At 38.6% G+C, this 14,215-nt stretch overlaps 1 protein-coding gene across 1 annotated transcript in view; it reads right to left on the bottom strand.

The window, feature by feature from the left end:
• quo (quattro) overlaps positions 1–11,749 on the bottom strand; it is a 32,131-nt gene extending 20,382 nt beyond the window's left edge. Inside the window, exon 1 of the mRNA XM_055021674.1 lies at positions 11,466–11,749. Within this exon, the coding sequence (XP_054877649.1) occupies positions 11,466–11,468 (3 nt within the window). The 5' untranslated portion in view covers positions 11,469–11,749. The remainder of the gene's footprint in view (positions 1–11,465) is intronic.
• Positions 11,750–14,215: the final 2,466 nt, after the last annotated feature.

The following is a 14,215-nucleotide window of genomic DNA, read 5'->3' as shown; positions in this document are numbered from 1 at the left end:
AATAAAAACTCCTCTTTGAGTAGCTATTAATGTCAACCACTGTGACCAACTCATCCTGATTTTCACTTACTGAAGAGAACTACAAGAAATAAATGAGCTGCACACAACTTTCAAACAGAGACTCATACCTGTACTGTTGTTATTATGGCATTTCAAAAGTTTGGCAGTCGCATTTTAGAAATTCTGAGCAACTCAACTTCGGTGACATATATTTGCTTTATTACACTGTGCCCAGAGAAGACTGTGGATTACTAAAAAGAATGTCTGTGTCTCCACTTGTGACATTTTCAAAACATTTTAACTGTGACTCATTGAGGAAAGTCCTTGTGGTCCAAGCAACTCTAAAGTAAATACACTTCAGAGCAAAACAACAGATGCTTTTGCCAACCTTTAATTTTTTGGTGTGCTCACTTGGAGTCTCCTCAAAGAGGTCTTGGATTTAGAGTTGGGCAAATAAAGAAGGAAATGGCTGCATGGTTTTCTGGATGAGTACACTTTTGGATGTCATCTTTATCACTTTAGGGAACATGAGCAAGGGAAAAACACAAGACTTCTCAAAGCTATATTTTTGTTTCTGTATTATAAATATGATTAAGTATTCCCTGTGTTGCTCTGCTCACTTCTTTCCTGACCTGGGCATGGCTAATTTGAGTTCATGTATTTTCTGCTGACCAGGGTCACCAGATGATCAAGGTGACAGGAGCATCTCTGCTAGTCACAAATGCCCTCAAAGACTCAACTGTCTGTGAAACAGTTTTTGGGTCAAGTACTACACATGGAGCTGGTTTTCACTGTAAGTACACTTTTTGAGGAGTAATCCTCCAAATGTCTGCAAGGTCAAGGTATCAGCAGCAGCTGTGCTATTAGCGCAGAGCAGCCAAGCATGTGGAAACAATTCAGATGAAAGGAGAGTGTCTTTAAAGCATCTCAGTGAACCCATCCGACAATAAGCTTGGCTTTGAGTTGGGGATGTTTCAAGATCTGCGATTAGATTAGTGAAATAGTCAAGCACATACGCAGCACTTTTGATCTGGCTGTGCAGCACAGCAGCAGCTAATGTAAAAATAAATCTGGGCCTTTGGCATGTCAGCTGGCTGTGAAATGTTCCATGAATTTAGCATTTGGCACACAAAATTCTAGCTTGTATTTATAAGGACGGGGCTCTTGAAGGTTTAGTCTTGTTGAGTCTTTTTTCAAAGTTGTGTTTTCACTTCTGTGTTTAGAAAGAATGTATACACAAGTCCATTAAGTGTTGGTGAAGCTCGGTAATGCAGAAACTTAAGTGAAGCACTAAAGGTTTTTCCACTTGTGTTATAAAGTAAATGATAGGACTCTATATGAAGTAATGTGATTTAACAGTAGCACACAACATAACGTGATTAGCTCACAACTTCAAACAGCAAAAATTTAAAATGTTTATTTCACACAAAAAACGTACATTTGAATGAATATATATACAAGTTAAAAGATACAAGTGTGCATAAATACAAAATAACGCATCAAAAATACTAACTTCACAATAAATGGATACAATTCGTAACCATTGAGCAGCAGGTTAGCTTCCAAAAGAAAAAAAAACTCAATAAGGTAAGTAAGTTTTGAAACTAATAAGCGTTAAGTTGACTGGATTTGGTATGGTATCTCTCAGGGTTGTGTGCTTAGCCCACAGCCATTTATGCTGAAACAAAACCACAGTGCATTAAAACATGTTCAAAACTTTCTAAGGGCATTTGTAGATGACAGTGGTGTAAGATTGCTTTTTGGTTACTAGTCCCAATTATGGGACTAGTACTGAGACAGTCACCTGGTGCTAAGTGATGGCAAAATGAATAAAACCATCATAATCTGAAAATACTGAGATTCTGCTACAATTATACACTTTTGATTATTGATTTGTTTAATGTTTTATCTACCAAGACTGTTTTATTTTCCACAACAGTCCCTTTCATTCCAGATGCATAAGGCAGTTTTGGTATGAGCAATTCATTAAACTGATTATAAATCTGTTTGATTTCATTTTGATGTCAATTTTATTGCTAGGCAAACTGGAATGAAAGTAAACAAAGGAACCCACAGCTTGAAACTCTAATGCCATGAACAAAAAAATACAGACAAATGAAACTCATAAGAGGTATGAGAGAAATATTATACTGATGCCAAAGCCTTATAAAAGCATTCAATGAACACCACTTGAGAACAACTAATAAGTTATATTTTTAATTAAAACAGCTGCCAAACTGACAACCAAAGTACATCTCACACGTAAACTAAACAATTATAAATAAATACATTAATTCTTTGCATAATTTTCTCTGATGTATTTCTTTTTATATGCTATCCAGTCTGGGCAGAACACCAAATGTTGACAGCAGCCTTTACAGAGCACCAACATTTCATTTTACAGTAAAAAAAAAGAGTTGAAATTAAATACAAAGGTTTAGTCGAATAGATGGCTTAATTTGAGGATACAGCTTTTGGATCCACACCAGGCAATCTATTTATACAAGCGGTTCTCAGCAGCCTGCTGTGTTATTGTAAACCCCCTGTCCAACAAAGGACCCTGCTTTTCACCAGACAATGCAGGGCCCTGGATTTAATTCAACATCAATATCTGAGCACCTGCAGTTTTTCTCACTCTGCGCACCTCTGTTAGTCATTGCATTCCTTCATTTTCCTGATTGTGTACATCTGTCACAACAGCCTGCGAAACGGAGCGCAGAATAGGTTGGAGGCAGACAGTCGAATGATAATGCATCACAGCTGTTTAAGACACACGCAGCCCTTGAAATATAGGTTCTACTGTACTCTGCAAAGCCAAGGCCGTATCTGGGGATATTTCTAATATAGGACTGAAGAAAGATGAGCAACTCAGCTTTTCACTGAATGTGTTCTGTTTCAGTGATTAGACTCTTGCATGCTTGCTGTTTTCAGAGAAGTTCAGGTCTGTTATTTGTTTCTACATTAATGGAAGTTTAATATGTGTAATGGATGTAGTTAACATTCTCAGCTTTTGTCTCTCACTGTAAGTTATGAATGCAAATCATGTGCTGTTTTATCCGTTAGCCTAGTTTGAATGTTATTTTATGTAATAAAATCAGCAGCTATTAACTGCTGCAAATTATTTTAAAAATCACCAAGATGACAATACATAACCCATTATAAATATAAATATGTGCTTAAAAAAATACAGCTACATTAATACTCCCTTAGAATAATTTGCATTTGGAAACTAAATATGTATTTAAAACCTTGCTGTCAAGTTCAGAAAGTGAATTTCTTCCAAGGTTTTATATAAGCTTGGAAATAAAAAGTGGGGAGCATCGTAATGAGTTAAAAAATGTCCAAAATTATTCAAAGTGCTGGAGTCCAGGCAACCAAACATGCTAGATGTTTGGAAACCTAGTCAAGGATGTTCAACTCAGGTTTTAACATCTAGATGTTTAATAAACCTAAGCTATGTAGAATCAATGCACAGAGAGGGAACAGTAACATTTTTCCAAGTACAAAAAATGTATTTTCAAATTAAGAGAGATTTTTAAAGTCCTGTTTTGGATATGCACTGCACAATGGTCAAGCCCTATTGTTTTCTTTTCCATGTTGATTACAAGCACTTGTGTATAAATCTCATTTCTATTACTGCCAGATAACAGATTCTTGTTGTGTTTTATCTAGTGCTCTACATTTAGTCTTGGTGGCAGCGTTAGACAAAAAATTATTTGGTCCATTTGTATTCGGTAATCTCTAAGGATTTGATGAGATCTTGTGCAAAAAGCTCTTGCAACACCGTGACAATATCTTTCATCAAATTAGTCTCAGGCAGAGCTTCCGAGTTGCTATGTTGGTCTTACTCCATCTGATAAAACAGGTGTGAGCTGCAGCTACAAGACTAGTCAAGCTTAAAGGCAAATACTTTACGTTTGGGGAAAAAAAAAACACTGTGACGAGAAGAATCAATTTGCATTAATAAGACAAAGTTTGCTGCAGCTGCCTCATAAAGTCAGCATGTAATTTAAACAAACAGCTCTTGCTGAAATCTAAAATATGTTGTTAAAATCTGTGCTAGTCAATTTTAAAAGCCAAAACTCTCTCAATAAGCATTTTGGGTTAATTGCCAGCACTTCTCATGACGTGAAATATAAACCCTTGTTTCGTTACCCTCGCTAAGATAGCAAAAAATGTTATGTTACTGAAAGTCATGACTGTGGGTGGTTCGGCTAGTAATATATGAGGTAGAACCTCCTGAGATTTACCGAGCAAAGCTCAGCTGGATCCACTTCAGAAAGTCCAGTCAGCCAAATGAAAGAAGGGAGGCTGACTGTTTTCATGTATCTCAATAAAACAGACTTCTCCTTCTAACAGACATGAACTGCAAGCGTGAACGAATCCATAAAAGTAAAAAGCTGGAGAAAAGCATGTTTGAGAACAACAAGCTCACTTTGCAATCACAGTCCCAGTTATGGCAGTGTTGGAAATATTAGCAATGCGGGTGTGATTCAAGCATGATCTGAGTTGACCAAATTGCAGAGCATCACGTCAAATAAAAAACACAAATGTCACGCAAACAAGGCTGGCAATTATGAAAAGCATAAATGATAGCTCCCGATAAAATCCTTTCCTCCGGTAGATGGCGCCACACTGACCCCATTTTATCAGCTCACTCACTTCACTGCTGTCTGTGGGCAAACATCTGAAGAACAGACAAAGTTTTCACACAGTTCATCGCCAAGTATCGCACACAAAGATGCAACTGTTAGGAGCTCTGCTAAAGTCTGCTTGATGGTGCATTTGAGTTGATCCTGCTTATCACGATCAAATTATGTCACTACTTGACTAACTTTTGTTTTTACGCTGCCGAGCACATTAGCATAGCCGATGCCACGCTCACAATAACTATTTACTCCCACAGTCAGGCACTCAAGAGCATTCAGTCAGGCATAAATCCCAACCTTTATCTAGGTCTGCAGAGGCTGTTGCTTTTGATCAATTTCCAGCTAACCACATTCCGCCGCTGCCTCTGCTTCACATTCACGACACGGGGATTCCCTTTCCTCTCGCTATTGTCCAGAGCAGCCAGTGATTTAACTCTAGAAGGAGCTTCAGGCTCCAGCAAAGGTCATGGTTTGACCTAAATGGGCAAGCTAGCATAGACAGGAGGCATTTGTTTTTAAAAGTTGGCTTTCTCTTTTTCTTGCCCACTATTTTAGCTTCCCCCCATCCTTTACACTGTTTGGCTAAGTTTGCTAGTGAGCAAATAATTGCAGGTTGGAGCACACCGCCCCAGGCTCAGGCTAAAGAAAGTTTCACCTCATATTTGAGCCACAGTATAAACAACCTGTCAGGCATGCATTGGCAGTGAGTATCTTTGTCATTTGCTGCAACGATTAAAGCTTAGAGAAGAAAAACTGCCTGGAACATAAATGTTAAGATGATTGATTTTAATTAAGTTGTAACAGCTCTTGATGTGACATTTTGAAAGGATTTTTGTTTATGTTTTCATGCCGATTGGCTCTCAAACTTCCTTTGAATGAAGTGCACTCTCTTTCCACCTCCAGGGAAAAGTGCCTCTTAACGTAAGATGTGTCGTAAAATACTTGACACTAACTTGTTTCTCCCTGTCTGGTTTTGTTGATCTGTCCAAAAGCTAGCCAGTTCAGCAGTAACACAAATAATTCAGTAACCGATAGAGATTTTTTATGGGAATATTGTGCCTGCTTTAACTTGCATTACTGCTCACTTTGTCCGCCAACAAACTAATTCAGATTTGGAAGTGAGATATTTTCCAAAGTTGAACTTAAAGCTTAATTTTGCTTTGGACTCTGAAGTTCTTCCCCTGTGTGATTTCCCTTTTAGACTGTATGTCTGTAATATTTCTTAATATTCATACATTGGCAGCAGTTGACTATGTCCGATGAAGTGAGCTGTAGCGTTTATCACAGGCCCAGATGTGAAGATGTTTGTTTCAACCCTTCCAGACTAAACAGATCGGCGATGGTGCGGCCAAATTTGCAGTACCGTAATTCTCCCACACCTTGCTCTAGCTTAAAAATTCTAATGGTTTCAGGAAGGGGAGACATTGTGCTTTCCAGCCAATATCAAGTTATCACGGTAAATTCACTCCCGCCGGAGCAGGGATTCAAATGAATTAATAGACGGCACAATGGAATACTGTTTATGAATAAAAAGGGAAGGCAGGGGGCGAGTTGTAGTTTTTCCAAAAATATAATCAAAATTTCATTTCACCTCTTGGTCCCAGTAACATTTATTGTACCACAATGAGGGTATCGCTACGGCTGCATTTTTTGGATTTAGCCCATGGTGAAGCATAAGTGACTCTGAGCTCATAAAGTATAAGATGACATAGCTTACCAGGAAATCGTTTGGACTGCGATGGCAATAACCTCAGTAAAGACCGAATACTTTTTGTACTCAGGTAAAGTGAGTGCAGACTTGGCGTGAGTCATTTGGTTCTCTATGTCTGACTCAGCATGATTTTCTTACATATGGCTTGAAAAACCTGCTCTATAACTGGTTTCACATGCAAACCACATTTGAAATGAGGTTTTGTCTCAGAGCAATTGTGGTCGTAATCAAAACGACCGGATTAGTCATAGTCATATAATCAAAAACATGCGGCCAGTATCTCTCATCCCTCTTTCACATTAAGTGTCTTCTGCCTAGTAAAGAGACAGCTCTGTCTCCTGCTGAACTCAGCAGAGCCAATTGCCGTCTGAAATCTTTTCAAACGATAAAAATAGTCAGTAAAAAAAAAACCATGATATTAAATCTCAGTTTATTCGGAGGGACTGAATATGTTGCTAGTTTAGTTTTTCAGTAGAAATCTGAAATTACTGGAAACTCAAGAAGGAAAAATAAATTGCCAGATCTTTGGGATGTAATGTAAAACTTTTATTTAGGTGAAAATTCTATGATATAAAAGATAATATCAAGAAGTTTAAGTGCACACTTGCATAGCATGCAGAAACGGGTCTGAACAATACTTCAACAGGCAGTCATACTGAAACTGTCTCAAAACAATGAGCTCAATGTGTCAAGATCCAGCTTAAAGTGCTGCTGTCTTCACTTTTGATAAAACAATCTCTGACTCACAGCTGCAATTCAGAACAAGTATGAAGTTAAGAAAATGCTTCAAAAATGCTTCCATTGTGTACACGGGTTTCCAGATGTTATGAAATGCTCAATAAACTACTTTCGTATCATCTGTTGCCCAACCAAATGACCCAGAAAATTAAAAATATGTGTAATGTCCTGGCAAAGGTGTTTGGTGAAAACCAGCAGTATGTCAGAACACACCACAAGATAAAAGAAAAACAGTCTGGCAAACACTCAAGTTCCCATGGGTACATTGCTCTGCACTGGTTTTGAAAATATGTGGCAAAGCTCGACCCACTTTTCTCACACAAATAATAAACAAATGAGATACAAGTTATGGCTCCAGAGTTCTGACTTGCTGACTAAAAGAAAATAAGTTTTCTTCACAAGACAGCAGCTGAAAGCTGTGACCATCCACAGTTCATCTTCTTTTGTCTGATATATTGTCCTCCTTTCTCATTCGAGTTCCTGAGGAGAAAAATTATCCCACAATTGTACTAAAATTGTTCAGAAATGTTGCATCAACAACTAAAGACCATGATCGGCATTATATAAATAAATAAATAACCAGCGGATGTCTATCAAAGTCAATGCATTATTTTTTTGACTACTGCTCTCTGAGCAACCTTAAAATGAAGAAACACGCTAATATCTGATCAGATTTAAACCACAATCAGCTTGTGTCTCAGAAATGTTCAGATATTAGATGCATAGGTCACGTGAAGGTGAAACAAAGCCAAGACTACTATATGTCTACGTTGGCTTATTATACCTTCCTTCAAGCTGTTAAAGTTTAACAAAGTGATTCATGTAAAACAAATATTTCAACAGGCTCCGAACAAACATAGAGAATAAATTGAGATGTCAAAGCAAATGTAACAGATGTGTTGCTAAAAAAAAGAAAGGCCCTCTTTGAACCACAGTGAAACTGCTGACAATAGATTTAGATTGCAGAAACCCATTGATGTATTGATACATTGACAGTGACGTATTACTGGATTGGGTTTCCATTATTACACGACACATATAAGCCTTTGCTTTCCTGGTTTATCAGTGGTAGAGAAATGATACTGTGTAACAATCAAGCAAAGAATAAAAACAAATAAATACATTTGAAGAGCTTGTTTTGACAACCTGAACATGTACCGGATATATGTACATATCCGATGTCGAACAACCGATCTTGTTCACGCAACCACTTATAAATAATCGCAAAATAAACATAAAATCTGAAAACATAACACTGTAATGCACTGGGTGTTATTTATTACTGTTTCTAAAAATTCAGTAAGTGACAAAAACTGGATTGCCTTGTTCGTTTGACATCAACTGGTAAAATTTTTTTTTTCCAACACCTGCAATTATGTAAAATTTATTAATTATCCAATAGACAAGAGAAATAACTTATATCTTGACTTAACTGACAGAAACCAAACTCTTTATAGATTTATTTACGGACAAACAGATTATATGTATCACAACAACTGCAATGTTCTGGTCCTCAATTTAAGCCATTCTTTATTTTTAAAAATGGTTAAGAAATAAGACTGGAGACTATTTTTTGACAGATTCAAGCTGAACATGGTTTATTTGCTGACGGCAAACTTAGCATGGTGCCGCTAGCATTACTTAAAAGCTAAAAGCTATATTAAATGTTGGCAACCTTTTTGTAATGTCAAAGGTAAGAATCTAAATTCTCTAAGGAATAAATACAATAACAATGCTAGTAATGATAGCAACACTAACTGTACTGACCATTGATCTAATATAGAAATTTAAAATATCAATTCTGTCAACAAATTGCTTTTTTTACTCTTTTGCATACATGGGTTCTTCTTCCTCATAATATAAATAATTGTATGAATAATTTCTTACCACTCAGAGCAGAATAGATTGTTTACTAAACAGAAATCTGAAACAACTAAAATCAGCAAGAGGAAAACCACAGATCATAACAATAATTTCCATACCTTTTTATTTTTATTTTTTCAGTATGGCTTTGCAGAGTGAATGCAGAGCAAGCGAAGCCAGGGATGGTGTTTTCAGAATTAAGGAAGTGATATGACATGAAAAGAGGTGATGTGACTTGTTTTAGCCAAAGCAGGAATTCACTAATAACTATGAAGTCAGGTTAGAATATAGACCATAAGCCAAACTGCGTCCTGCTTTTTTCTCTCACATCGATTGATGACTTAACACAAATATATAATCACGTCTGACTGACCTGAAAACCTTACTGCTCATATACAGCAGGTGTACTGCACTTATTCAGTAGCTTTAGCAAAGAAATGGAACAAAACTTGCTTTTCTTGAGATTTGCTGAAGAAAGTCACTGACCTTACTAACACTCCTGAATGAATGACTGCTGCTAATGGATGTCAAACTGTAACCAAGTGCAGGTACAGTGCACACCAGTGAGAAGGGATCTGGGTTTTGTTCCATTGTTAAGTGTTTACCCAACATAGAAAGCCCAGCTCATGCACAGTGCAGTAATCAGATGCGTTAGACTCTGCAGGTTTAAATGGCTGTACGTCAGGGTGGTCGTGAAGGAAAACATCACTCATGTCTTAAGTAAAACAAACAGCCACAGCCCTGAATGCTGGTTAAACAAGTATGCAGCTACGGATATGGAAGCAGATAAACTGCAGCCTAGACTTTTGACACTCTTTTGATAAGGAGTCTGACTGAGATTCAGCAACTCAGATGTTTCTTTCAGTAAAGGAAATTAAAGAACCTTTCAAATACACTTGTATATCTTACACTTTGTTAAATTAAGACAACATTTGGTGAGAATTGTGTTGTAAATCAGCTCGAGGCAGCGCATGACTACGAATCCTTGTAGGATTTCTGCAAGGATTTTTTTTGCAGAAATCCTTACAAGTAAATAATATGAAAAGAACAGGATCTATTTGTTGCCCGCCATCTTGGTTCAATGTGAAACTACTTCCGACTTCAGTCATAGTCAAAGGTATTTTTGTGTATGTCCCTGAGTGATTTGTGCAGTTAGATACAGAAAGTTTTGCCCAATTTTCTAGCAAATGGCCAATGAACAACAATTTCATAAGTAATTTTTTAGAGGTTGAACTTCTGTCCCATTCTTCTCTGTTTGTCTTTTGACAGATTTTCCAGCAGAATTTCTCTGCATTTAGCTCCATCAATTTTCCAATCAGTTCTGACCAGCTTCCCTGTCCCTGTTGGAAAAAAAAAAACAACAAAAAAAAAGACACATCCCCACAGCATAACACTGCCACCACTGTGTTTCCCTGTGGATGTTTTGTTTTTTCTCCTCAGTGTTTTGCACCTTAGCCAGGAAGTGAACATTTTGTCAAATTGCATTGGAAGATCTTCTTTCACATTTTTTTACTAATAGTTAAAAGATTCTCTCACATAAGTTCGGGATCACTGCAACTCTTCTAGCGGTCCTACCATTCGCCTTACCCCCGCTATAATTGAGTCACATTATACACACACACAGACTCTGAAGGCTCCCAGTTGCATTTGATTTTTTTAAGGGTATCAAATCCCAAAAGTTCTTGCATGTATCTTGACGAAACAGGAAAACAATGAACAGGCATGAATACTTTTGTAAGGCACTGTTTTATATATAAGAGGTTCCCATGTACGTCAATAAAAACGTTCCCATCATGTGGCTAACCTGTTATTGTTAAATTAACAGTGCTACAGCTGGGATTAAACCACTCATACAAAAATAAATAAATAATAAATAAAAAAACCTAGAGAGGTGTGGATACTTTTTAAAGAGCCACAACTGAACACAAACTGATTTTGACAAGGAGCCAAATCAGTTGCTACTAAAGCATGCTCATCATCCCGAGATTTCTGCGCCATTTAAACCCAAAAGGATTAAAATGTTCAACACAAAAGACAATGAGCTTCATTCTCTCTCTCCCTGTAGGCAAACACTTGAAAAGCTTCAGATGTTGTGAGCTGTCTCACCAAGAGACTTCAGAAAACAAAACAAACAAAAAAAAACCTTCACTGAGTTACAATGCAACTGTGCAGACTTTGTGTGCTGTAGGGAAAGTTTTACTTTCTAGAGAGCAAGTGAGGTGAAGTTGTACAATGCAGTCGATGATCCTGGGAGCTCGTAAAAAAGGCAAAAGAAAGTACAGTTTATTCATAATGATTTATTTATTTTGTTTGGCAGGGAGGATCTGCGGGTGAATAATTCACTGTTGCTAAACTTCAGCCACAAATGCTTCGCAAAGCCACAGACTGGTCCAACAAAAAACACAAGGTCTGAGTTAAAGGGTCAGTGGAGCACTTGCTCTCTTTAACCGCAAAAACAACAACAGAAAGCACAAACAGGAGGTAGCGTTTCCATGATACTTTACCATGATTGCTGGAGTTTCCCCTCTATCAGGCAGACAGTTTCTTCATTTTTTGGATCTTGATAGTCCTCTTTACCCAGCTCCACTTGGCTCTGTGCTGAGAGACCTGCCATGTTCAGCAATTCCCCACCAGAGACTGCATGAAGAACATCCACAGGACAGTGAGTCGACTTGATTGAAAAAGGAGAAAAGTCAGCCCCATTCTTCACGCACTTTAAACTTTGTGCATTGCTGAGCTGCCTGTTGATCCTCCAGCTCCTCTTTCACTTCTATTTCTCTTCCCCGGCTCCTCTGAGTGTCCGGGGGGCAAGGGGAGGAAAGAAGGGAAGGAGAGCAGGGAGGGGGAGGAGAAAAGCGCTCCCTTTTCAGAGGAAAATCCCCCTCCAGGCTTTTCAGAGATTTTCTTTGCTCTCTCTCTCTCTCTGTCTCTCTCTCTCTGTCTCTCTCTCTCTGTCTCTCTCTCTCTCTCTCTCTCTCTCTCTCTCTCTCTTTCTCCTTATTCCTCTCTCTAACGCGCATGCTTTATCACACACCCACAGAGGCAATATGTCACAATCCCAAACACAAAGCATTCAGAGAAACACTCGCCGGCTGTTACTGTATTCTAAGTAGGAATCGAAACATTTCCACGTCCCACTCTGCCAAACCTCCCCAAACCTCCCCATGCATGGACACACTTTGGAGGAAGCCCACTGTGTTTTTTGCTTTTTTTGTGTGTGTGTTTTTTTTTTTTTCCCAGATTTGCAGAATTCCTGCCCCTCATTTTTGGCCCCTTTTCTTTGTGTTTCACTCTCTGACAACTTTTAGAAGGCTAAGTCAGTCTTTCTTCTCTCCCTCCTACTTCATAGTCTTCCACTGTCTGCTTCTCATTTCCTCTCTTCAGCAATTGTCCGCCGGCAGACTGACCTGCGTCCAAAGAACAGACGACAGAAGGGTTCCCTGCCGTCATACCGTGACATAAAATCAGAAGAAAGAACTGTATATACACCGCTATGGGCTGGAAATTATATTAGTTCTGAATGAAACCCAGGCAGGAGATTCTGCCACTGCAGGCAGAAGGATTCACTGTTGTGGCTTCCCATGTGTAGGAAGATTGACAGGCCAACATTTATTGTTTTTGGGCTGAAGCCTAGAGAATGCATGTGATTCTGGTGGCCGGCTAACAGCTGGCCTCCTCCTCTGAGTGTTTGTCCATTTTGAATTCCAGACATTACATTGAAATCCATGAATATTTCCACAAAAAAAAAATCTGAGGAACCATAATATTTCTTTTCATCAAAGATTAAGGCAAGGTTTCAGCTGAAAGTATTAAAAGAAAACTTTCCCCGTCAGCCTGTGAGTTGTTTCGCACTCTGTAGAAGCAATGGCAAATACTAATTTGTGAACTAAGCTGTGAAACTGATATTGTAGACATGAGTTACACAGTTATATTTACTGAAATGTACTTTTGAATCGTATTTCTTTCATCAGAGCTAGAATGAAAAAGCATTGCCATTTACAGTCATACTCATTCGATGTTAAGCAAAGTCTGGGACAAATCCCTCAAATTCTCACATTAGCCAAGCCACAATGCGCACTGGTGTGATATGATTTATAAGACGTCCAGAACACTGGAAAGCATTTTCAACGTAGGGTCACTTCTGTTTTTGTCACACTTACACATTTCAGATTATCAAACAAAGTTATGCTACATAAAAACAAGAAGTCTTTTACTTATTTTTTTTCCATCTTTAAGGGGAACAAAGTTACCCAAATCAACCTTCCCCTGTATGAAAACACAACTGCTTTTGTTAAATTATGAATTACCAGGGCCATTCACCACAGGAGGAAAAACAAGGAACAGCGATTAACGTAGGCATAACTGTTCAGTGCACCAAATCTTCTTCAGTAGCGCTTTAAAGACTCGAACAGGTGGTCACGAAACATCTCAGAACAACACTTAAAGCACTGCAGGCATCCATTTTCTGAGGTAATGTCAGTGTTCATGATTTAACTATAAGACGCAGACTGGGCAAAAAGAGCATTAAGAAACAAAACAAAAAGAAGACTGACTACCAGCGACAAGCACAAATTGTTGTCTCAGAGTATTGCTCACTGTCTTCTCTTCAGGAAGAGGAGACAGACTGCCCCCCTTCTCCCATCAATGCACCCCCCACCACACACACACACACACATACACACACACACGCATACATTTCTGCCCATGAAATCCAGATGTGCCGTCCCTCTACGCCAGAAAGGGCAGATCTTTGTTTCATGAGTCAGTGAATGTGGGGTTTGGAGACCACATAAATAACTCACACACTGTGCACCAGACAAAACTGAGACAGAGGAACTTACACAAAGATTAAGCGTCAATAGCACCGGAAATAAGGCTGGACGGGAAACATGCCGCACACACCCTTACCGGTGTGTGCGCGTTCTGCAATTTATTAAACGCAGACATAAACACACCAACTCTCCGTAAACACTTCTGTGCACAGACACAGACAGCTGAGAACCTGGGTGCTCCAACTACTCTCCCTCCATGTCCAATTCTTTCCTGATGAGACAGGAATCCCCCGGTGAAGAAGTAACTCGGACCCCTTCGAGGATTCACATCAAACTAGCGTTTACCCACATGAGCTCCCATACGGACTGAGACACAGCAATGAATGTCCTGACAGTCTATAAAAAATGACTCCTACTGCACATACTCATAGCAGCAGCCCTTAAAAGTCTGGGAAAAAGAACTTGCCTCCTGGCAATCTACT

The sequence above is a fragment of the Poeciliopsis prolifica genome, unplaced genomic scaffold (genome assembly GCF_027474105.1).
Source record: "Poeciliopsis prolifica strain line A6 unplaced genomic scaffold, Auburn_PproV2 SCAFFOLD003, whole genome shotgun sequence".
In the NCBI taxonomy this organism is placed as follows: Eukaryota; Metazoa; Chordata; class Actinopteri; order Cyprinodontiformes; family Poeciliidae; genus Poeciliopsis; species Poeciliopsis prolifica.
This window is presented reverse-complemented; position numbering and strand designations above follow the sequence as displayed.